This window comes from Chroicocephalus ridibundus, chromosome 1, assembly GCF_963924245.1.
Source record: "Chroicocephalus ridibundus chromosome 1, bChrRid1.1, whole genome shotgun sequence".
Lineage (NCBI taxonomy): Eukaryota > Metazoa > Chordata > Aves > Charadriiformes > Laridae > Chroicocephalus > Chroicocephalus ridibundus.
In genome coordinates, this window is record NC_086284.1 from 17493089 (window position 1) to 17517632 (window position 24544).

At 41.8% G+C, this 24544-nt stretch overlaps 1 protein-coding gene across 1 annotated transcript in view; it reads right to left on the reverse strand.

The window, feature by feature from the left end:
* The window catches only part of TRPC6 (transient receptor potential cation channel subfamily C member 6), a 104782-nt gene extending 85084 nt beyond the window's left edge, over positions 1-19698 (reverse strand). The window contains exon 1 of the mRNA XM_063329864.1: positions 19202-19698. Coding sequence (XP_063185934.1) covers positions 19202-19344 — 143 coding nt within the window. The 5' untranslated portion in view covers positions 19345-19698. The remainder of the gene's footprint in view (positions 1-19201) is intronic.
* Between the last annotated feature and the right edge of the window lie 4846 nt (positions 19699-24544).

A 24544-nucleotide genomic window follows, 5' to 3' on the forward strand; every position in this document is an offset into this window, starting at 1 on the left:
TAAAATAAAGATTTCTACAATAATTCTAGTTCCAGTACAGGACACTCTTTTTTCCTTCCCCTCCTCTGCTTGTTGGAAAATAATTACATGTGCCTATCTATACTCTTCCTGCATCTATATTAGGAAGAAGTCATTCTCGTTTATAGCTAATGAAATGGAAGAATAAGCAAGGCAATATGATGAAATTTACCTTAAATGTGCTTAAAAAACAAAGCGGTATTCAACAGAAAGAACAGCTGAGTGGTGTTACCCAGAAGAAAACTAAAAACGGATAACAAGAATGAAACTGAATTCCATGAAAACAAGGAGCAAGCAGAGTTATTTCTGTTGATGTTACCCACTATCTGCTGCAAAGTAGTTTACAAAAATATGCATTCTGTACCAAAAAATGAGAATTCCACTAAAATTCAGTGCAAGATAACTTCAGGATAAAGAAGGGTCACTGCAGAAGCACTTAGCATTCCAATGTGTGCTTACACAAAGGGAAAACAATGTAAAAAAAAAAAAGTAATTACTTTGGTTTACTTCTAATAACTGTAATTACTGTTATTAAAAAGTAATTACTTTATAAGAATAAGGAAACAATGATGATGTTTATTGTTCCCTGCTATGCACAAATAAAGTACTTGCTACCTTGATCTCAGGGACCTCAGGGACACTTCTAGTGAAAACAGAATTAGTGGCAAGTCACAGACGCAATTCCAGCAGGAAAAGTTCATTTGCCTTTCCCAGACCTGAGATGTAACAGCAATTCCAATGCACAGCACAATGTAAAACACAGAACTGATTTGACAGATCAAAGACATAAAACGAGACCTTTAACAGTTGCTGTTACTTCATAATTACACAATATTTTCCTGTGACGTTTGTAAAATTTAAAGAACCTTCTACGCCCGCCACCTCTCAAAAGAGAGTAAAAGCCCTGGCATCCACTAAATACTGTGTTGCCTTCCATCCCACAGCACAGAAGAAATCCCTGAGATAGTATATTTGACAATACCAGTAGTTGTTGAAGCTGTCCAGTTAGGTGATGATAATAATAGAACAACATAGGGAGGCTTTTAAAACCACTTGACAAAGACTGTTATTAGATCTAAATGGAAATCAAGAGGTTCACTTTCAGAGTGGAAAAATAAAGTTTCAAAATACACTGAGAAAACCTTGAGATCTTTATCTTCAAGAAGAAACCTGAGGAATAGACAGAAGAACAGTTTTGACTTGCTGACATTTTCCTGGGACGTTGCAACTGTGGATTGAGATTTCTGTTTTGCCCGAGTTGAAACAGGTCTTGCAACTCGGTCTTTGACACCCCACAAAAATACCTTACTGCTAAATAATTCACTACAGTGAAATAAAGAAATGAGAAATCATCCTAAGCGGTATTTATTCAAACAGATGCATAAACACAGATTTTGGAGCACTGACATGGTGGTGCAATGGTAAATACCAACCAAAACCAGTTTTTATTGAGTTCTACTTAGTATCAAACTATACTGGTTTTACAACATACTCTAGAGAAGAACTATCATTTAATTAAAACTTTAATTACATACAAACATTGTCCTTTATCACTTAACACTAACATCTGCATCCTTGGCTGCATCAAAAGAAGCATGGCCAGCAGGTTGAGTGAGGCGATTCTGCCCCTCTACTCTGCTCTCATGAGATCCCATCTGGAGTACTGCGTCCAGCTCTGGAGCTCCCAATGTAAGAACGACGTGGATTTGTTGGAGTCCAGAGGAGGGCCATGAAGATGATCAGAGGACTGAAGCACCTCTCCTATGAGGACAGGATGGGGTTCTTCAGCCTGGAGAAGGCTCCAGGGAGACCTTACAGTGGCCTTCCAGTACCTACAAGGGGCCTACAGGAAAGCTGGGGAAGGACTCTTTATCAGGGATTGTAGTGACAGGATAAGGGGTAATGGTTTTAAACTGAAAGTGAATAGATTTAGATTAGACATTAGGAAGAAATTCTTTACTCTCAGAGTGGTAGGACACAGGAACAGGTTGCCCAGAGAAGCTGTGGATGCCCCATCCCTGGAAGTGTTCAAGGCCAGGCTGGATTGGGCTTTGAGCAACCTGGTCTAGTGGGAGGTGTCCCTGCCCATGGCAGGGGGGTTGAAACTAGATGGTGTTTAGGGTCCTGTAAGGTCTCACCAGAGCAGAGTAGAGGGGCAGAATCACCTCTCTCAACCTACTGGCCACTCTTCTTTCAGTGCAGCCCAGGATATGGTTGGTTTTCAGGGTGGCGAGGCACATTGCTGGCTCATGTCCAGATTTTCATCCACCAGTACCTTGGCAGGTATCTTCTTGGCAGGGCCAAATCCTTCTTGGCAGGGCTCCTCTCAATCACTTCATTCCTCAGCCTGTATTGATATCGGGGGTTGCCCCAACTGGGATGCAGGACCATGCACTTGGCCTTGTTGAGCCTCATGAGGTTCACATGGGGCCATGTCTCAAGCCTGTCACTCTGGATGGCATCCTGTTCCTCAGGCGTGTCAACCACACCACTCAGCTTGGTGTCATCTGTAAACTTGCTGAGGATGCACTGGACCACACAATGTCAAGAAATTAAACAGCACTGGTCCCAGTACAGACCCCTGAGGGACACCACTTCCCATCAGATCCAGCTGGACATTGAGCCATTGACCACTACCCTCTGGATGCAATCATCCAACCATTTCCTCATCCACCCATCAGTCTGCCCATCAAATCCATACCTCCCCGATTTAGAGAGAAGGATGTTGTGGGGGACCATGTCAAAGGCCTTACACAAGTCCAGTCTGTAATTCTTCCCTTGTCCACTGATGTAGTCACTCCATCATAGACGGCCCTGAGGTTGGTCAGGCAGGACTTTCTCTTGGTGAAGCCATGCTGGCTGTCTCGAATCACCTCCCTGTCCTCCATGTGCCTATGCATAGCTTCTAGGAGGATCTGTTCCATGATCTTCCCAGGCACAGAGGTGAGACTGACAGGTTGGTGGTTCCCAGGGTCCTCCTTTCTACCATTTTTAAACATGGGTGCAATATTTCTCCTTTTCCAGTCACTGGGGACTTCACCTGACTGCCATGGCTTTTCAAATATCATGGAGAGTGACTTGTCAAATACATGAGCCAATTCCCTCAGGACTCTGGGGTGCATCTCGTCAGGTCCCATTGACTTCTCTATGTTCAGGTTTCTCAGGTGGTTGTGAACCTGATCTTCTCATACAGTGGAAGGGATTTTGCTCCCCCAGTCCCTGCCTTGCGATCTGTCCCCTTAAGAGCTGTGGGAAGAGAGGTTGCCAGTGAAGAATGAGGCAAAAAAGTTGCCAAGTACCTCAACCTTCTCCTCATCTGTTGTTACCAGTTTGCCACTCTTGCTCATCAGGGGAGGTACACTTTCTTTGGCCTTCCTTTTCTGGCTAACGTACCTGTAGAAGCTAGTATTATTACTCTTTGCATCCCCTGCCAAGTTCAGTTCCAGCTGCACTTTGGCCTTCCTGACCCCATCACTACACCACAGGGCAGCCTCCCTATACTATTCCCAGGATACCTGTCCCTGCTTCCACTCCATGTGCTTTTATTTCCTTCTTGCCCTTTAACTTGACCAGCAGTTCTTGACTCAGCCATGCCTGTCTCTTGCTTTCCTTTCCTGATTTCTTACACCTGGAGATCAAGAGCTCTTGCACTCTGTGGAAAGCGTTCTTAAAGATCTGCCAGCTCTGTTCTGTTCCCTTGTCCCTGAGCGCAGTTTCCCAGGGGGCCCTACTGACTAACTCCTTGAAGGGCTGGACGTTTGCTTTCCTAAAATTCAGATCCCAGACTTTACTGCTTCCCTGACCCAGATCCCTCAGGACAGTGAACTCCACCAGTGCATGATCACTGCAGCCCAGGCTGCCTCCAATCCTGATACCACCAATTAGCTTACTCACGTTGGTGAACAACAGGTCCAACAAGAGAAGAAAGCATTCATTTGGTTGCTTTGTAACTCATCTGAAATGTACCACTTTGCATGAGCTCCACAGAACAATTAACCACTTTTTCCTAATGAAGGGAGACAGAATTGCAGTTTTGGTCACAGTTGCCTCGCCTGGGCTGGTCTCCCAAGAGAACACCATCGGCCGAACACAAACACGCAGATACACTCTGAATGCTGCTGCCTGCCAAGGGAGTCACATCATGTATGCATTACGGGAAAGAGAGCTCAGCAGAGAGCTGAAACTGTCCTCTATACAGTCAGTCAGGGAGGGAAAACAAAGGCAGTTAATACTGAATTGACTCACGTATGATTTAGGGTGGCTTACTTCGGTCATATTGAAACACTTTGGATCGAAAAGTAAATGGTGAATATTTATGAGAACAGTGTTGTCAAGACTTATTTGGTAAAAAAAAAAATTAAATTGAAAATTTTTTAAACATGAAAACAGATATGAAAAAAGTAATGTTTCACATGAACAGAAATTCCAAACTTACTCAGCTTGCACTTTTACACAGGACTTGGGAAAATGAGAACATGGCATTCATGTATATTCTCTATTGGAAAAATGAAATTGTTCTGTTTTCCCAAGTCTACAAGGTGACATCTCAGAACAAGAGAGGGGAAAATAAAAAAAAAAGTTTTACTTACAATTTTTGTTTACTTAGAAGTTTTTTTCCCCCATGATCCTCTTGTAAGTGTTATACTACGCACTCTCTGGAGCAGCAGTAAGCATAGAGTAGTGAGGAACACGGAGTCACGCTCTCACACAGAAGTAATCTCTGGGATATAAAGCTAGTCTAGTCAACATGTTGTTTCTGTAGATGCTGCATATGAAACGTGTCATGAATACAGTTTCACAGTCCCTCTCTCCCACTCTGCAACATCCAGTTCCAGGGCATGAGAATGTACAGCAGCTTCTGCTGGTTTTGCTGTTTTCTGGAACTGACCTTCAATTTTTAGGAAGATGTTGATTAACATGATGATTTGAGACAGGTGGCAAAAAAGTTATTCTTATTTAGTACATCCCTAACTTTTTACATTCCTTTTAAACATTCCTTCCAGTTAGGAAGAATTCCCTCCTTTAGTACCTTGCCTTTTTTTTGGTAAGGTATTAACAGTCATAATTACTGCTTCTTACCTTCTCAGAACTGATACTTTCAGGTATACATAGCAGCAATAGATTCTTTCTTGTTTTCTTCTGCCTTGTGTCTCAGTCAGGGGTTACTAAGCAGAGCAAGAGGTAAGGTGATCCTACTCTTCAGCCAAGACTAAAAAGAGATTCCCAGGTTGTGCGAAATGGGATCATGCTTATTCATAACTTCAATGGGATCTCTAATTTTCAGTTTCTCATGGGATAGTAAGTGATGAAATAACTTACTTTGCTGAAGTAACAGTTTGCTACATCGATACTAACAGTTCAGAAGTTTAAAACCCCACACCTCACAGCTGAAGGTCTCAAATCATTCTTAAGGGCAAAGCCTGGTCGGTTATACTGCCCAACCATATCATCCCATTATACATATCATCCATTGCATATACTGAAGTGGGTATCACTGAACACATTCTCCTGACGACCCATTGCCTATGTTCAGGACAAACACTATAAGCATAGCAAAGTGTGAACGTGCCCAAGTAGCATCACAGAAAAATATCCTTATCTAGTACAAACAGGTGGGATATTATGCGGCTAATGTTGCAACAACCTTGACTGCTGTCCTCACATAGTAGGGCAATACAACCTCAGCAGATACAAAGGCAGGATCCCGTACGAGCCAAGGAGCAGCAGCTGCCTCCTGCCGAGCCCAGCTGTGAGCTTGCAAAGAAGGAGGTACCTGAATTTTCAGGCAGCCTTCCACGCTCCAGATCTTGTTCCATATTCTTAAAATAAAAAGCAGACAGCTGTACTGTGCCTGTGTCCAGGGGCTGTATGGCTGGTAGTTCGTATTTGGGACAACAGCTGTCCTCTCCCAATATAATGTTGATATGCTTATCCCCTCTCCCAATATAATATTGATACTAAAAAAAACCCAACCTTTTCTAGATAAAGTAATAAATACTCAGAAATTACCTCTCACTCAGACGAAACATTTTGCTGCTGCATCTCTCACACAATTCTGATTCTCCAAAATTGTCCTCATGTCTCTAAGCGAGACCTTTCTCTTAGGCGTCTTTCAGACTTGAGGAGAAAAAGGCATGCTACCCTATCATTAGCAGCGGGTAGGATCCTTCCTTAAAGCCCAGGGACAGTTGCTAGCCACTTGAAACAAAAACCTGTATACACGTAAATAATTTGTGAATGGAAGCAAATAATTTTGGGTGAACATTCAGGTCATCAAGATATTGAAAATGAAGACTTTCATTCATTCTTTACCAGAAAATGTTTCCGTTTGCTATGTAAACTTTATGTAAATTTTATGCAATTAATGTTTTACCAATTTAAATAATTGCAGAGCAAAATCTTGTTTACAACTGAGGTACATTCTTAACTTCAGTCTGTGTTAGCCTGTATGCAGACTGAAGAAAAATTAAACTATTTAAAAGTTATGCTGGCGAACCATGCACGTAACTCAAGAGAAGAGAACACGATCTGACATTACAGACTGTTAGTAAACAGCCTTAATTGTAAGAAATTCTATTTTGAGACAAAATTACACCACCACTAAAAATACTACTTTATCCATGTCAACCAACTGAAAAAACGGGGGAACAGGAACTGAAATTCTGCAAAATCTTTTGTGATGCTTATGGAATCTACCACTACAATTTATTTTAAAAATAATCATATTTAATACTTTTGCAAATTGTAAGTGAAGCTTTTAATGAAAACGAAGGATTGCATTCTAATTGCTTGGCTCAAATTTTAATTTAAGGTTTGAAACAAAATTCCTTTCATTAAAAGATAGAGCTGTTAGGGTTTATATTTCGTGTTCTTCTTCCTGCCTGTCTTCGCTAATGCAGTGCAGATGATTAGCACGCAAAATATCCCTCCTAATTCTCTCAAAATTTTCTCTCAAAAAAATTAAGTCAATTGTGTTGTTCAGTAGCCAGAGGTCAGAAAATCCATATACATATATATATATTTTTATATATATATTTGTCAGAATTTAGCCTTAGCAAAGAATTACATGCTGGTTTTCACTGTATATCACGTATTTCTAATTTCTATAATTTGATCCTGAAACACATCATCTTCCATATTTGAATTATCAATTATTGATATACACTACAACACAAACAGTGAAATACCAGACAAAATATACATTCAGGGATACTGAAGACTGAGGACAATATTCTCCACAGGCACATGAACACAAATCCCACTGAAGTTAGCAGCAGCACATCTGAGTGTTGTGGAACATAGATTTGCTATTCATCAAGAATCCTTCCACAATATTTTAGACACCAGTGTGATTCACGCAGTTCTGAAACAGATCTGATGAACTGGTCCCTGGAGGGGCCTCTTTCACGCACTACAGAAGGAGCCCAGACCACGAGGTCAGGCTGGATGCTTCATTTCAGACAAACCCTTCGGCCTCTTCTACGCTTGTTGCCATTCCTGCCACCCCAGCAGCAGTCGCCAACTAAAAGAAAAGCTTGAAGACCATCACAGGGATGAAAGCAGGTACCAGCATGATTTCCATGTTCCAACCTCAAATCTCACACCTAAATGAAAAGCAAAGGAAGATGGTAATGTTCCTGACATTTTTACTAAAGGATATAGGATTTGAAAACAAACCATAGATGGATGTGGAGTTTCTGTCAATCCTACTATGCTTGATCCCCAGTATGCAATACCTAGGACCTGGTCTAGAAGTTCAAGACTCATGAAATCAGGAATTCATGAACTTAAGAACATGAAGCAATCAGAAGTTGTTCATACATCAACAACACTAGGAGTCCTCCCAAGTTCCTGCACATTCCTGCATACATGCACGCATGCTGTCTTTGGTGTGGCACCTGAACATGCACTAGCCCTCCCACCCCCTACTTGAGTTTCAATGAAAAAGAAATCCAGATAGGAACTGCACCATACCCTCCCCAGTGAGTCATCACTATGCACCTCAATGCCTTTTCTGGTCCTCTGGACATACGAAGATTTGTGCTGGAAGTAAGTCAGTCTTGTCACAGCCAGAGAGTTCAGAAAAGGCACCTAGCAGTGCCTCTGCCCTGTACCAGCACCTTCATCATTGATTCATGGAGACAAGTCACTAATCCTGCACGAATTGAACCTGGTTAATCCACAAAGGATATTCTTTCCCTTTAAGGTGTTATCAATGCTCTCCCTGATAACGAGAGAAATTTCTGCTGGCTTTCAGATTTGATGTAAAAATCAATAACATAGAAACCTCAGGTCGTTAAAGATCCTCAGACAGCTTTGTAAAATTAGAGGTGTTAGCCTTGCTGCCTCTGTAAATCCCTACCTGGATTCTTCTTTAAGTTTCCCTTCCTGTTATGTATTAAATGTTGTTGCTGATTTTAGGCTGGAAGTGGCTGTGGGGTAAGAAATCCCAGTGTATATTTTATATATCAACTTGTTAGGTAAGATCATTATTATTTTATCATACAAAGCAGTGCTAAAATTTCACTGTCACATCAGTTGCTGTTTACCTACCAACATGCTCGCATCAGAGGTTGCTAAATGATTAAATAGCTTTCTGACTTAATCCTCTAAAATTCTTTTCTGAAGAAAAGTGGAGAACATTAACTTCTACCACTTCATACTGTAGGCAGTGGTTCATTCTGCAGACCTTCTGACAATACTGCTATTGCTGACTTTTTTGTTAGCTGCGCTCAACAAAATGTTTAAATAGAATAGGCCAGATCTTCAGAAACTTATGTTCCTCTCCTACTCTAATTTTTCTTGCTGTATTTGTTGCTTAGATGTCAATTCAAGCTACGGCTGTTCTTCCTCCAGAGTATCTGCCATGCTGCTGTAACTCCTTGGCCTGTCCTGGACAATAAGAGGCAGTTACAGACTCTCACCCTCACCAACCTCCATGGGACTCGAAGCAGTAACACGGACTGCAGCCCAAAATTTCCAGTGATACTGATGTTGTGTGGTTTTAGTTTTTAAGATCCTGAAGTGAGAATGCTACTGTGAGGCCATACAAAATATTTAGTATCCTTGGAAAATTTCATCCCATCCCCACTACCCAAAAATGAAGTTGTGTTAACTAACTTTTGTTAGCACTACCACCCTTTGATCCAATTTTTGTTACCGGTCATTGCATTTTTCAGTTCAGATTTCTACACTTACAGAGAGATACGAAAACAAAATAGTACATTGTAAGGGGGGAAGTTTCATTTTAAGACGCACTTGAGAAAGCTACGAAAGCAGCAGTCTTCAAAAACTGTCTTGAGAAATTAATAGGAAACTTGTTCTTAAGGGGAGAGGAAAAGAAGAGCTACAGAGAGGAAGAGTCATTGCCACCATCCAGCAGCCTGCTCTTTGCATATAACTTGTCAGATAATCTAGTGACAGCAGGACTTAAATGTCTCTATGGAAATTTCAGTTCTACTGCAAATATCCTCAAGTATCCCACTGCACCAAAGTTAATTTAATTTCACCTCCCTGGTACAGTGGTGCACACTGATCCTATACAGAGCCCGAACCCCCTGAGCAATCATCATAGTCCATGTGCTCCTACCAGGACAAAGGAAAGCAAAAGCCAGGCAGTGGACATGGTGCAGGCAGATCCATGAGCATATGGATTTGTCCTTTGTTTCAGAGCTAAGAGAGGCTCCAGAGTTCTCAGAGCACGGGATTTCCCTTCAAGAAAGCACCACCAGTACTATGTACATTTATAATAACTTCTAAAAAGACTCCTCTCCCACATGTGCCCAAAATAAGACTTCCATGACCTTTAAATTACCTCTTCAAAATCTTTCTCCACTTAATACACTTGGGTCATAGCAGACTTATTGGACTTAACTATAAATTAACAAGTCCAGAAGGAAAAACAGAAAGAAATATATCTTCAACTCATGTATAATCCATGCAGATAATAAACTAGAAATTTCAAGTACATGAGATATTTCATTAATAAATTTTAAAAAACACTTGAAAATTGTAAGTAATTTTAAATTAGCTTAAGGAAATAATGCATAAAACCAAAGATTAGCAGAGTGGAACTAAACTAATATAGAAAAATCAATTATTGCATTGCAAAACAGACGGGAAAACTGGTTTATAGTCTTCAATCATGAAGAACAGTTGGTTAGGAATAATTCTCAAAGACACTCATTATTTTTTCTGAAAGGATTACCAAAAAGAAAGAAAAAAAAATAATCAATACAATGGTTCTGATCCCACATAAATCACTAAACATGGTTAGAAACTCACAAAATGTGACTGTAAACATTGGCACATACTGCGAAAGCTTAGGAACAAGAACCCTACAATCCACTATTTTAACTAATGTCTGGATCTTTCCCAGCTCTAAGATCCCTGTGTGGTGGAGTTTGCAAGTCCACACATACTCTCCTGAGCTCAGTTGTTTCATGTGGGACGGATGCAGGAGCCCACTGCTAAGTGATCAGACGTATCAAACACCATCCCCATCACAGGCCCCCACTCAAGAGCGTGGTTCTGCTCCGCGTGACTCAGCATGTGCGTGGGCACCTGGGGAAGGGCGGGCACTTTCCTACACCATGATTAGCAGAGAAATGGTAATCGTGATGTTCGCGGCACGAGTCTCAACGGCACAGACCTTCAGAGCTTTGCAATGCCACTTTACAAAGCAACCTCCCACAAGCTGCACCTCAGTTAGAAGAATTTCCTGGATTCACGCTGGTGGTACCGCTGTTACGTTCTGCTGCGATGAGCCAGGTGCTGTAGAGGTGTTTAATTGACAGAATCCGTGATTTAAAATACTGCTGTTGTAAGAACCGCTCTTTCTGCTGCCAAGCACCCAGCAGCTGGAAGGCTGACAGCTGGACTGTGTGCAATGCGTCTGTTTGCAATGCACTTCAAGAGCCTAACAAAAAGTGCCAAGTATTGGATTATTACGGCTTGGCAGGCCTAAGATGTGAACACAGAGGAGGACTAACAAAGTTTAGCAGTCTGACCTGGCTACCTGTTCTAAAAAAGGGGAAAAAAGTCATGTCTAGAACAGCTGAAACATGTACACCATGGGCAAAAATCTTATAGAAGAGAAAGAAAACATAAATCATTCCTCAAAGATGAGGGAATCTTCCCCTTTTGAAAGGCTTCGAAGCAATCAGTCATCATTCCTCAATTCAGTCAACGTGCATGACAGGAGAAACCCAGACTGGGCCAGGGGGAAAATCAGCACAGCCAAATGTCCATTGGAACTAACACCAGTGCTGACAGAAGACGATGGGAGGCAACAGAGCAGCACTGTAGCCCACCCTGTCAGTCTGATGGGCTGCCAAGTCTCTTCTCCACCTCCTCGGCCTCAGGCTGGTTGCTCTCCGGCTCCAAGTTAGACACCGCCTGCTTGCATGTGGTGGGTCCCCATGTGTCACAGTGAAACCAAGGTCCCCTCTTTTCAAACTAACAATCCAACCAGCTCCATAGTAGTTTCTCCTTATTAGCAGCAATTAACCAGCACCTGATTAGATATATATGAGGTCTCCTGTGCAGCTCAGGGATTACCATCTGCTAAACATCTCCAGCAAAACTCCCACTACCTTCAATAGACCAGGACTTACCTCAAAAGAATATGAGGTGCCATTTTTAAGAGATGCACATTTCATTCAAGATTTGTTAACAAAGCAGCAGCTCATAGAAATTCTCCAGTCTGTATATTCTGTAAAATTGCTAGTGCTGCACCATACAGACCTTGTAATCTGTACTGTTTTCTGGCGTATTTTTAAACCAAGTTTGCATTAACTGTGATCTTTTGGTTCATGATCTTTCTTTCTACCAGCATGGGAAGGCCTCACGGATACTAAATAATTTTTTAAAAAAATTCTAAACCCCTCAGTAATTTCATCTCTTCACAAAGGTAAATACTGACATTAAAACCAGTATTCAATCAAAAAAGAACTCCAGTCACGTTCTGAGCTGGCAGTGGGCAAGGTTGGTTTTGTTTTTAATTAATGATGTATAAGGGAGAACACTAACAGCTGTATGACTAAGGGCACTACTGAAGGAATGTTCAAGCGAAGAGGCGGGCGTCACATCTACTTCATGATTCATGATTTCTATTATTATTACTATTTGTCATTTTTATTTCAGCACTACTATGGCACATTAAAAGAAAGCGGCCCATCCACAACAAAGCTTTCAACCAGCAACTCCACATCCACAGCACTGCCATTTTGTTCAAATTAATAACTTTTTTTTAAACAAAAGGAAATTATGTTTAACTCTTGCAGAAAACAAGCCACCCAGATTTCCCACATAGCTTTGAGAACACCCCTGAAATGACAATTCTTGATATGCAGTTCCTCTTCTACTCCACTCACTTGGGGTTCTTGTACCCAATCTCATTTGGTACAAGAACCAGTTTCATTCCTAGTGCCAAGGCTTGTGTGGTTTTTTTGGGTTTTTAAAATATTGACAAATATTTATGTAGATATATTACGTTGAGGGGGACAATAGAGCTGTGCTGTCAATTGTACTAATGATATGAAAAAAGCGTAGCTGTATAGAAACGGATATAGAAAATAAAACCAGACTTTAATTAGTCATCTTCACATTATATTCCATAACTTCTATTTTGCTAAAAATATTAAACTTGATTATGTATTTGTCACTGATAAACAAATAATAACCACTGCAAGATAAAAATGTTAATCCATTCCAAAGAAAACTGCAAGTAATTTAATTATCACTAAGCCTTTTGTCCACATTTAATTATCAAAACTTACATTTAAATACTGCTTATCAACGCAAATCCTTTAAGCCTCCTGTTGAGTAGGCTCTGTGCGCAAGTGCCTACACTCACAAGTATGTGCGCAAACATGTATGTAAGGCTCGTTTTATGCACTTTAAGACTCAAGCCCTTTGCTAAGTCATTGCCTTGCACTGCGTTACAGTTTGCGGTATGAAACAAAGTTATAATGAATTTGATCAAGATAGTTTAACCGCCAAAATTTTCTTTTGCTCATGTTTGCAGAGCTGGAAAGTCTAAACACAGCATGATGAGGTAGACCCACCATGCCAAGTCACTTTTATTTGGGGATATTGATACTTGGCAGGAATTTTTCAAGTAGCCGGTTATTATAACCTCCAGGTTCTGTGGGGGGAAGTGCTGCTGGGAGGGTGTTTGACAAAGAGCACACTTGCTATTAAAATTTGCAGTGAAAAGTATGCCATATATATCCCACACGTTTCTTAATCACTACTCCACCTTCCTCATGCAAATTTAACAAATGACTTATATTTACATGGAAAGCTTCAAGTTTTATAAAATTAGGTCCCACAGGGAGGCGATTTTCATTCATTCGGTAACTACGTAAGAGTGATCCATAAATATACCCTTTTCTTAAGAATGGGTAAGCCTACAGAAATACTGCAATGGGTCAAGCAAAATCGATTATGAAGTATTAGCATAGGAAACTGTTCAGGTGACACAGCTGACCAAAGGAAGTTCACTGAAATTAGTGAGCATACACAGTGAATACGAAAGTGCCTAACAACTAAACCAAACAAATCCCTCAGATCGTCACCAAAAATGAAGATACGTCGTTCAATTCACCCTTGAGAGGTAATTTTCAGGCTGTGTATCAGTTTCTGCATAAGATCACTGCTTTCTCAAACAGCTTCGAACCATAAAATAATCTGGTTGAAAACCGCATCTCCAGAATACTGAGTCTGCTCCAGGGATGTGCTGGAACAGAGCACGTTGAAGACCAAGAACCATTACCCAGCCCTGGCCACTATCGGGCACTTTATGGACTGAGCTGATGGGCAAGCTAGAGCAGTACTCACTAACAGACCCCAGCTCTCCAAGGTGAAATAAATATTGTCCATCTGCTTTGCTGCTCTTTTCAAAGAAACCTTTATTGAATGTCTCACCCAAAAAAGAAAACGACTGTTGTAGTTTCTTTTTTTCCTCATTTCTGATGAGGCAGGAAACAGACCACGTGATTGATATTTTTTTTACTAATTAACCTGTCAGACTGAAATATCAAAATATATTTCCTTTTGATTAAAAACATAATATTTATTTGTTATTCTTCATTCAGATTTAAAAAAATGTATTCGGGGAAAAAAAGCAGAACTCAACATTAAGCGTACCTTTAGTTCAAAGTGAAGCATTCTCTTCTAGATTCTTGTAGGAAATGCAGCGGGAACTAAAAGCTGTATTTTCTGGGGCTTGGTAATAATGGTGATGTTCTTTTACCCAAGACTTCAGGGATTAAATTCAGTCACCCAGAATATGAGAGATATAGACATGATTTTTTTCCCTGCGCCCAGTAGGAAGTAGAACCATTAGTCCTAATTCACAGGAAAGTGTTCCATCTATTAGGCTAAGAAGGAAAATTACCCCCCCCCCCTTACTAACTCTTCTACCTTTTTGCTATCAACAAAATTATTGCAACACATTTCAGAAGACACAGCATCTCAGCAAAGAGACTAGCAATCTGAAACACAGCTGCCACATTGCACAGTACTCCCTGAAGAGATTATGTCTAATGAAGAGTCTGGAAGATAATTTTACAGGTCATTTCAAGCAAGATAGTTGAGGCTGGAGATGAAAAAGATGTTATTCCAATAGCAGAAACTGTTACAATGCAGGCAAGAAAGAAGCTATTAAAGATCTTATTTAACAAAGAAAATGTTTTAAAGTATGTATTGGGTTTGACAGTGCCGAGAAACACTTGATCTGAAAACCACAAAAGCTGAGGAATAATCTATGCCTCAAGGCAGTTATGCACATCAGAATCCCTTTTCCCCCTGTTTTCATCTGATAATTTGTGTGCCTCATCTACTTTACAACTGACATATTAATGCATAATTGTCCTTCCTCATGTGTATAAGAAAATATATTTATTTTTCACAATGCTAAATATTTCAAAGTATAAACAAGCAATATAACTAGATGTCTGGCTGCATTAGTGTATTCTTACTAGCTTAGTACGCTGACAATTTGTTCTTCAATAACATTTTTTTCAGCAGGGAAGTTTACATACAAGTACTATCACTTTCAAATCCCACTACACATCAGCACTCAGATTTGGGGTTAGACCTTAAAATGCACTTTCCATCCTGTTTTAAACTACAAAACTGGGCTCTTTGCCAATGAAATACTTGCACAAGAGGGAAAAAAAAAATGTATCCACATTTTTGTATTTCAGGAGGCAATCTTCTGACACCTATGTCACAATGTATTTTTTGATACATTAGGGGTGAGACGTGATCACTAGCTGGAAGAAGACTGCTAGAAAGACTTGCATATAATTTATAATATACAATTATTCAGTTCTTAAAAAGTAGCCTCATCTTTTGGCAACCATTTAATTACAAATTCTGCAAATAGCCTGAAGTGAGTTTTTCCAAACATCAGTTCCGAATTTAAAAGAAAAGCAAGATTTTTCAGCACAAAATCCCATTAAAATTTCATTTTGCACCATACCGCAAGTAAAGGTAAGTGTCTTCTATCCACTTACTGATAAAAGACTGTGTGACCCTACTTGGCACGGCTGCTGAGCCCAAGGGACCTTTCTGAAGTACTTTGCTGCTTGTTTGCAGCAAAGGGAGCAGCTACCTCAGACACAGCAAAGCTGTTCTTCAGGAAGAGGGGGGCTGAATTCATACTCATTCGATGTGATGCACGTTGTTAAGCACAAGTACTGAAACTCAAAGAAAGCCTCAAATATACGAGTAAGTCTGTAAGGTCTCTTGCTACTCACAGTCAGTTAACATTGACAGGTCAGCATCTCAAATACTTTTCTGATTTACAGATAAGATAATATTTAAGCACATTTGTCCTGGTTTGAGGTAAAACAGAACCGATTTACTGTCAGCCTTAACTGAATAACCCCATCAGTGCTGCTGAATTCATTGACACAAAATCAAGCCAGCTGGTTTGAAAACTGACAATTATTCTGATTTTTAACGTGACTATGCTATTTTACAATTAATGAATCACCTGGGGGGGAAAGGGCAAACAGCATCTTTTATTAAATAAACATTTATTTGCTGTTATAAAGGGACTGTATATCAAAGCTCAGGAGCAACACCACTGAACTAAAGCAGCAGTTTGATGGATTAGGGCTTTAGCTACAAATACAAGAAATAGTTCTCTTAAAATGGCTATTTTAGAATCCAGCCACTGTACCACTTAAAGGCAGTCACAAAAAAAACACATGAAAAACATGTTCTACAAACAACACACACAATAATGTTAGCATTAGCACTAAATCACCACTTGAGGAAAACTGTTCCTTGGTATCAAACTACTTTTCAAGCAACAGATACATGCCATATTACACCAGTAAGTGCGTCACCCTCTCAGTAATGTTTAAGAGGAGGTACACTTCAGCTTTTTTTGGACATCAGCTGTATTCTGCATTACTGTTCTGCATTAATCACCATCACAGAAGATGTTCCTGGGGCATTTCTGCATGTACAAGTGATGCCTATGATTTCCCAGACAGTTTGAAAAAATACCCTTAGCAATTGGATATATTAAGAAATACTCTTAAGTGAAATGTAAGTAGCTTTAGTTAAAACATTTTAATACACCAACTAATGTAATCTCGAGGGTTATTTTTTTTTGTGTTTGCATTTAAGCACAGATGTACCATCCCATCTCAAGGGACATGTAGCTCTATCTCAATGGACAGACCCACAGACCTCATGTCTCAGACTCATAATCCAACCGGCACCAAAGATTCATACGAGGACTTCCACGGCAAAATATGGCAGCATGAGCAGCTCCCTGAGCTGCCACATTTCTGGAGAAGTGGCTAAAGAATAAACACTGATAAAGCATGTATGGACATGACACAGACAGAGAAGGCACACACACTGAGCCCAAGCAGATTCATGGCACGTGAAATACAGATTTTTACGTAATTTATCTGTCAGGGTAACACCTGCCCTTCATCAGCAGTATCCTTGGGATCTCTAGAGACCTTATGACTCTACAGATACAAGGTTAGATTCATATAACACTCTCTACCATAACAACATCAGGACATACTGGTCATCTGAGGATTTTCAAACAAAGTAGAGAAAACTATTCTTACTCCACGACAACCACAAAGATTAGAAATATTATATCCTAAACACAGGCCATCTGATTACATTCTTGGCCATTTGAAGGCCACTAGTAAAACTAATGACTTCTGGCTAAAAAGAGAGATCTGCAAAATGTACCTAAAACATGTAGGTGGAATTTCAGCAGGAAAATTCAAAACCTGTGTTTAGTAATCACCATACCCTGGAGGAGCCTATACTCATTGCATTCATCCCTGCCAGACAAGGAAGTCCTTGAAGTGGTTGCGTGTAGGTATTGTCTACAGGAGCCTGTGAAGTGGCTCCTTTCCACAACCAGAGAAGCCCCAAACGACAGCTTCCCCATGCCTATCATTCACCTAAAATACAAGCACTGCTCGCTAAAGCACCCTTTTTAGTAGCGATTATATGCATCTGAGAAGGGGCACATTCCTCAAACTTATACCCACCACACGTTATCAGGTAGCTTCTGTCCATTCTCTCAAAGACTGATGGAAACGCCCTCCATCAAGGAAGGACTCCAGGGTCCAGTACCTACCTGTACCACAGAATCAGTCATCTAAGGCCTTGACATGACACAACTGGAGATAAATTCCTGCATTTAGTGCTACCCTAGTTCTATGAAGAAACTTGACTAGGATGTAGGCTTTCCTTATCGCCACCTTGAGATGATGAGAAGCTATCTCCACACTTGTGTGCTGGACCAAGAGCAGCTAGCACAAGCTTATACTGCTAAAGTAAAAATATCAGCACTCCACAGACCTTGCAGATTTTGTTTTAAGAGATGCTTTGAATCCCTTACGCAAGATGTATCTTCTTGTAGCTGCATGACCATTCTGAATGAGCACACAGCAAAGGAACTTCAGAATTGCCATATTAGTTCACAGCTGAAGTCCACGAGTCGTAACCAATCTCTTAACTAATCATCATGAGGTTTTTCTTTGGAAGGCATTCATTAGACAGATGCAGTCATATATTTTGAGATGGGGTTTAAGTCCAATGTGCAATAATGTATGCTCTTATAGCTACAGAAGCATACTGAATTAATACTCTACAAAGACACTTAGCAAGAGCAACACAGCAGTGAATTCTGAAAACTCTGGTTGTTTTTAACTGAGTTTATAAATATTCAAACACTGAGTGTTGCCAGTTTCCTTACTATTTCTCCTTTTCTATATCCAGGTAGTTGGCAAGCAGCTGCTAAGTCCCTCATAGATAAAACAGCAAAAATTAGGAGAGGTTGCTAACTGTAATTTACCAGTTAAGCAATAAAATACAATTTGTACAAAAGAAAGTGCACATCTGGTAATCACCTGAGATTTTAGGGCTCATCTCACATTGCTTAATACCCATTTTTCCCCTCTGTGGGATACCTTCTCCTCAGAAGCATTAACAAGTGGTAATTAAAGAAGTCATGCTGACAACACATAACGCGAGGGACACTGTCAACACTGAATGTCAATTGACCTGGCTGTTAAAAACTGCAATTCCTGGAACCTTTATAATTTATGTTTCGTTTAGTTCTTTATTGCATATGCTATTATGCCCTACTTCTTTAAATGACAACTACTCGGCAAAACTTAGAGAATTAAATTACACGAGGCTACACGATTTTGACAAAACGCAGTAACGAAAGGACTGTGGTTTTACGAACACGCCCGTAACGTGCACTCTCCCTGTGGGAGAAACTGCTCGTAGGAGTTAAAATTTCCGTAACTCCACTAAACCCATCGGATCCCGCCAGGTTCAAGGAAACCCGAGGTCCCTCGCCCCGCTCTCCACAGCGAGCCGAAGCCGTCCTTCGCCTCCCTTCGCAGCGGGGCAGGTACCACGGTCCCTCCTCGGCGGGAGACCTCTCCCGGCTGGGCTGGGGGTGCTCGGGGTGCTGCTCCCCCGCCCTCCGCAGACACCGACCGCCCCGCTCCCCCACCGCGGACCGAGCCCCCCGCCGCGGGCATTTCCCGCCGGTCCCCCCCGCCCGCCACCACCCGTCCCGCCGCCGCCTTTCCCCCTCCACGGGAGTCAGCGCCCAGCCCGGCTCCCCGGTCCCCTCACGGAGAGACCCCCCAGGGCCGGCGGGACTCACACGGGGTAGAAGGCGTAGGGCGGCAGGGCGCTCTCCTCGCAGGGCTCCGCGTCCAGCAGCAGGTAGTCCTGGCTGTCGTTCCGCCGGGCGCCGGCCGCCGGGGAGCTGCTCTTCCGCGGGGCGTAGGGCTGCGCCTGGCTCATCGTGGCCCGCGGCTGAGCGCCCGGACGCGGCGGCGACGGCGGCGGCTGCCTGAGGGCGCCGCGGAAGCAGCGCGGAACCGGCCGGAGCGCGGCACTGCGGGTCCGTCTCCTCACGGCGCCGCGTCCCCCCGCGGACGGAGGGCGGGACGGGTCCCTCCGCGCCCCGCCGAGGGGTTACGATGTCGACCGGTGCCGCCTCCGCCGCCCCGGGTGCCGCCGCCCGCCGCGCCGGAGGCCGGGCGCAGCTTGAGGAGCAGCGGGGAGTAAAGTTTGCGGCGCGTCAGCTGCGGCGGCTGTCCCCGGCCGGCGGGAAGGGGCGGGAGGTGGGAGGGCGGCGGGCTCCGCTCGCCTCCCCTGAGGGGCTGCCGTGTCTCCGCCGCGCCGCCCTCGCCGTCCCGCCCGGGCCCGCCGGCTTCGAGGCGGTGCTCGCCCGCCGCCGGGCCCGGAGCAGGCGGTGGGCGGTCGCCCCGGTGACTCCCCACGCCGCGGTGACACCGTCTCACCTGCGCGGGTGCGGCGAGGCCTCCTGAGTAGCGGTGTGCTGCAAAACAGCCCCCAAAACAGAGGGGTTGTGTTCTAAAGGCAGCCTCGGCGGGGACAGGGCTCGCCTCCAACCACTTGGGACAAAACAGAGCCCGCGGTGGTTTGGGAAAAATCACGCAAAGGAAAGCTTGGGATCTGGGAAGGGAAGCACCTGAGAAAATAAGAAATGTCGCCTGGAAGCTGAGAGAGATGCACAAGTATCGTGGGGAAGATGGGAAATAATCCTAGGGGCAAATCCTAAAACAGTCTTCCTCTGTTATAGCTTGGAAATCCAGCGAGTGCTGGGCTGGTGGCTGTTCACAAACCCTCTTCCATCTGTGTCACAGCAGAACTTGTTTTTGTCGCCTCTAATAATTTCACAGAAGAACCGGGGCAAATTATCACTTTTCTTAGCAAACAAAACCCCAAACAAACAAACAAACAAAAAAACCCAAACCCAATAGTTTTGCAGTAACAGCACTTCAGCAAAACTCGGTCCACCTGTATTTCTCAGTTTTGCTTCACTGGTAGCACGTTGTTTGATGATATTCTACTTATGTAGACTGTAATAGCCTAAATATACTAAAACAGTTACAAACTTTTCTAGGGAAAGATGTAAGGCACTGAAGAAATAACATATGACGCAGAGGCATCTTTCACATCATTCAACATAATAGGCTTTCATAAGGGAATATTTATAACTAAATGTTGTAAATGTAGAGCTAAAATGAGTGCATCCACGTAAGATCTCTGCCTTGTTCCTGGCCACGTTCACATATTGCAACTATTGCCAGTGTTTGTGTTTGAATAGTGCACAGCCCTTTACTCTCCAGGCGTGCACACCATCCCCTAATTTGGTGACGTGATGAGCAATGGTGACATGATGAGCAAAGGAGGTATGTAAAGAGATCCACAGCTCACTGAAGTTATGACAGTGTTTATGTGGTCTGTAGATGAGGTTCAGAAATATCTGCAGTCAAAGGTAATTCCACAGTTGCTCAGTTTCTGAAATTTCTTTTGTCCTCATGGCTCTCAAAAAGAGACTCAGATGGGTTTTAGAAATCTTCCTTTCTTTGCAAAACAATTTTTTTCTGTTAAAGAATATTTTATTTTAAATAGGAGGTTTAATAGCAAAGTTACCACGTGTATTTTATAGTTCTCATCCTAATTCTTATTTCATGTTACTGGAAAAACAGATATTATAAAATTATGTGCAGGTTTTGCATTTGAGAAATGTGCTGCTGATAATAGCTCACATTTTTGTTGTAAGAAAATTGTTTGCCAGTAACAGAGTACTCTGGGATGGGGGAATTTTAATGTGTTCCACCGCTCTTGTCCATAACCATTTCACTTGTCCTACTCTATTATAAAGATGTAGTTCTCCACTTAGTCTTCTTTGTATATTCCCAGAATATTTGCAGATAGTTTTTATTTCTCCATTTTATTTCAACTGTTCTATTTGATACTAGATTGGTGTCTCAAAATGCTCTCTTCTAGGTCCCTTTAATTTTTTATTCTCTTCTTTCTTGTTTGCCCTCTGGTGTATTTACTTCTTTTTTAAAACTAATACTGTCCTACTTTACTGATGGGTTATCAGATCCTTTGATTTCGGCGCCTGGCTGCCACTTTCTCTGTTTTCTTCTGCTGCTTCCTTCAATCTTTTACTTACTGTTTGAATGCCCTCGGGATTATTCCCGTGATACTTGTGCATCTCTCTCAGCTTCCAGGTGACATTTCTCATTTTCTCAGGTGCTTCCCTTCCTAGATCCCAAGCCTTCCTTGGTCTTCATTCTCATTTCAGCCCTGTAAATTCTGGTATCAGCCCAGGCACCCACTTTCTCACCTATTCCAAATCTTCCACAAATTCTGAAGCCACACTCATAAGTTGCAGTGATGACTCTTGTGGTTTCTTTCAGATCATATTGCAACAGTGGCACTAATGAAAAGTGAAATAAAACAATATAGTGTTTTTATTTGTGCATGCTGTAGAACTGATATACAGTGAGAATATCAGCTGACTTCAACGGGGAAACCTACACCAGTATTTTTAGTCACTGCTTACAGAAACTTAACCATGAACGGCTACTTCTGAGTATCTGATAGCTCAGAAGCATGGTAGCATTGTGAATTTTTCCGGTTCTTGGTCATCTCAGTACAAGAGTTTTGATTTCAGATTAACAGCATGTGATGGTCATGGTCATTATCTCTGTGATACAGGCTGGGTGTTTTGGCCCTTCGTAGCACTGCTATCAAAATGAACTATAAAAAGGAGTCTTTGCAGAGAGACAACTGAATAGGCACTGGATAATACATTTTCTCTAGAACAGAGAAATTACCTATGATCTTGGAAACAGTGAAAAAAACCTTGTATTTATATTGTCTTTTTGTATTCATTCCCATGATAAATAAAATACCTATGCTCTTCGGTCCCTACATGCTTTTCGAGTACAAATTACCTCTAGGAAGCCACCTCAGTATGGTGCAGTTTTGTTTCACTTCGTTAAGGAGTGGTAAGACTTGCTAAATTACACGGTTGTGTGATTTTCAGAAACGCTGGGCAGATCAAGTCACAGGAACAAAAAATGTTCGTCATCCTTCAAAGAGAAAAAGTTGTGGAGCTGAAACTCTGAATCTTTACAACTTGATTTAAAAAAAAAAAAAAAAGTCTTTTTCAAAGTATGGTAGCAACTGTCTAGTCTACATTTCACTCTACAGAGTGAAAACATGCAGCACAAGGGGAGTGGGCTGTACTTCTACCACAGGTTATGTTCCAAGAGTCACAAGCTGATGGAAACACTGTCCAAAGGTAGTGTGTCCTGTTGCACTTACGGTCCTTTGGATGCATTTGTGTCTGAACGGTTCAGGATCTATTGCATCTATTCCCTTCTTTGAGTAATAATCTAGGGATGATGATCCATTCTGCAACTGACTGGAAGCTAGTGAGGTTGCAGAGAATTACTTTGGATGGCAAGATGCTGGGATGACAAAGCATGGAGCGGTCCTTTCCTTCTGTGAGAGACGAGATTCCTATCAGAGCGTGTGACTTTAACTATTCATTACACTTCTTGCAGGTCTTTCCAACACGGAAATGAAATTTACCTATTATTCTGGCTTTGTTAATGACTTGGTGTTTCTGTTGCAAAGATAAACAATGTATGCTATTTTTTGATGAATTACCCATTACTGATGTTTATGCAGTGTTTCATTAGACATTTAAATTGCAAATCGAATTACAATGACATTGCTGTACGTGTTCTAAAAAAAGTTATCAGATCTTCGCTGCAGTCTTTCCCATACAGATATATATTTTAAATCAGAGTGAATTCAAAACTAGACAAAAGAGCTATTTTTTCTGAGCCTTTATCTGACTTGTACACATATTACCTTTTGTTCTTTCGAAATAAAAAATCTATAACCCTGACTGATAATAGAAAAATTGCAATATTTCCCTGCTTAATACTTCCCTTATATGCACCTTTTTTATTACATAATTTGAAAATACTTCTGTCTTCTCAGATAAAAAGAACTGATGTATTTCGTGTGAAATGGAAGTGTTAATTCAGAGCTGGCTTAGTTGGTTTTATTACAGACAGCAAGTTACAAGCTATTCCATCATCATTCACTCAATCAAGTATAGTGGCTGAGATATTTCACTCAGAAAGATGAAAAACAGAAACCAAAAGCTCCTATTCCCTATACAGAGGAAAGGATGAGAGACGGAGTGAACTCGCCTGACGAGCGACAGGCACGTTGCTTAATGCACTACGAGAAGTCACTTGGGTACCATGGCAATGAGAGCTGCAAAAGCAGCCATGCAGAACATGATTCAGCCTCACTGAATAACTTACATAAAGGTTATCTCTATACAGCAAAATATAGGTGCAATTGTATTGCTCACTTGCAGACTAATCTAAACCTGTTTAGGAATAAAAGGAAGTGCCAATACCTGTACTTGTAGCCTGGAAACTTTCAAGGATTCATAGAATAGTTGCTCGTGTTTAACCAAAGTCTTGCTACGTGAGCTGGTTAGATTGGTTAGATTGCACTAACAAAGGTACTGCAGCACATGCCACAGTCGCAGATTCCTGGCTCTCTGTTGTGCACTGGGAATACTGACAAAGTCTTTCCAGTGCAGGACATAAGCCAGGAAAGAGGCAAGTCAGTGCAATTGTGCCGTGGCTAAGCAGTGTCACTGCTGTGGGTGTGAGCATCACTTGGAAAGAAAAGAAGTATGCTATATAGTAAAGGAGCGCTGGCTTTTTTTTGGAAGTGTGAAAGATGTATAACCTGCCTGCTGGAATTCATTCCTACTGCATAGTACAGGACTCAAGACTTGCTTTTATAACACCAGCGAAGTGAGCCATTGCTACTCGGTAGTTTTGTTAGTTCTCTCCATAAAAAATGAAATAACCATTGTCAACTACTATTTCTAATCGCAACTAGTCCCTGCCTTTGCCTAAATGTGAATGAGGATGGAATCATGTCGTGGCACCAGGAAACCTTCTCTATGTCTAAAAATCTTCCCTAGCATAGTCTCTGCTGGCCATGCTCCAGCCTACTGCTTCACATTCGGCTCTCGTACCTGTACTCCTTCACACAGAAAGCTGCCTGGATGCATTTATGAAACTGAAGTGCAAATTTTAATCAGTGTCAGAAATTACAGTTGGGCCTTTTTTTT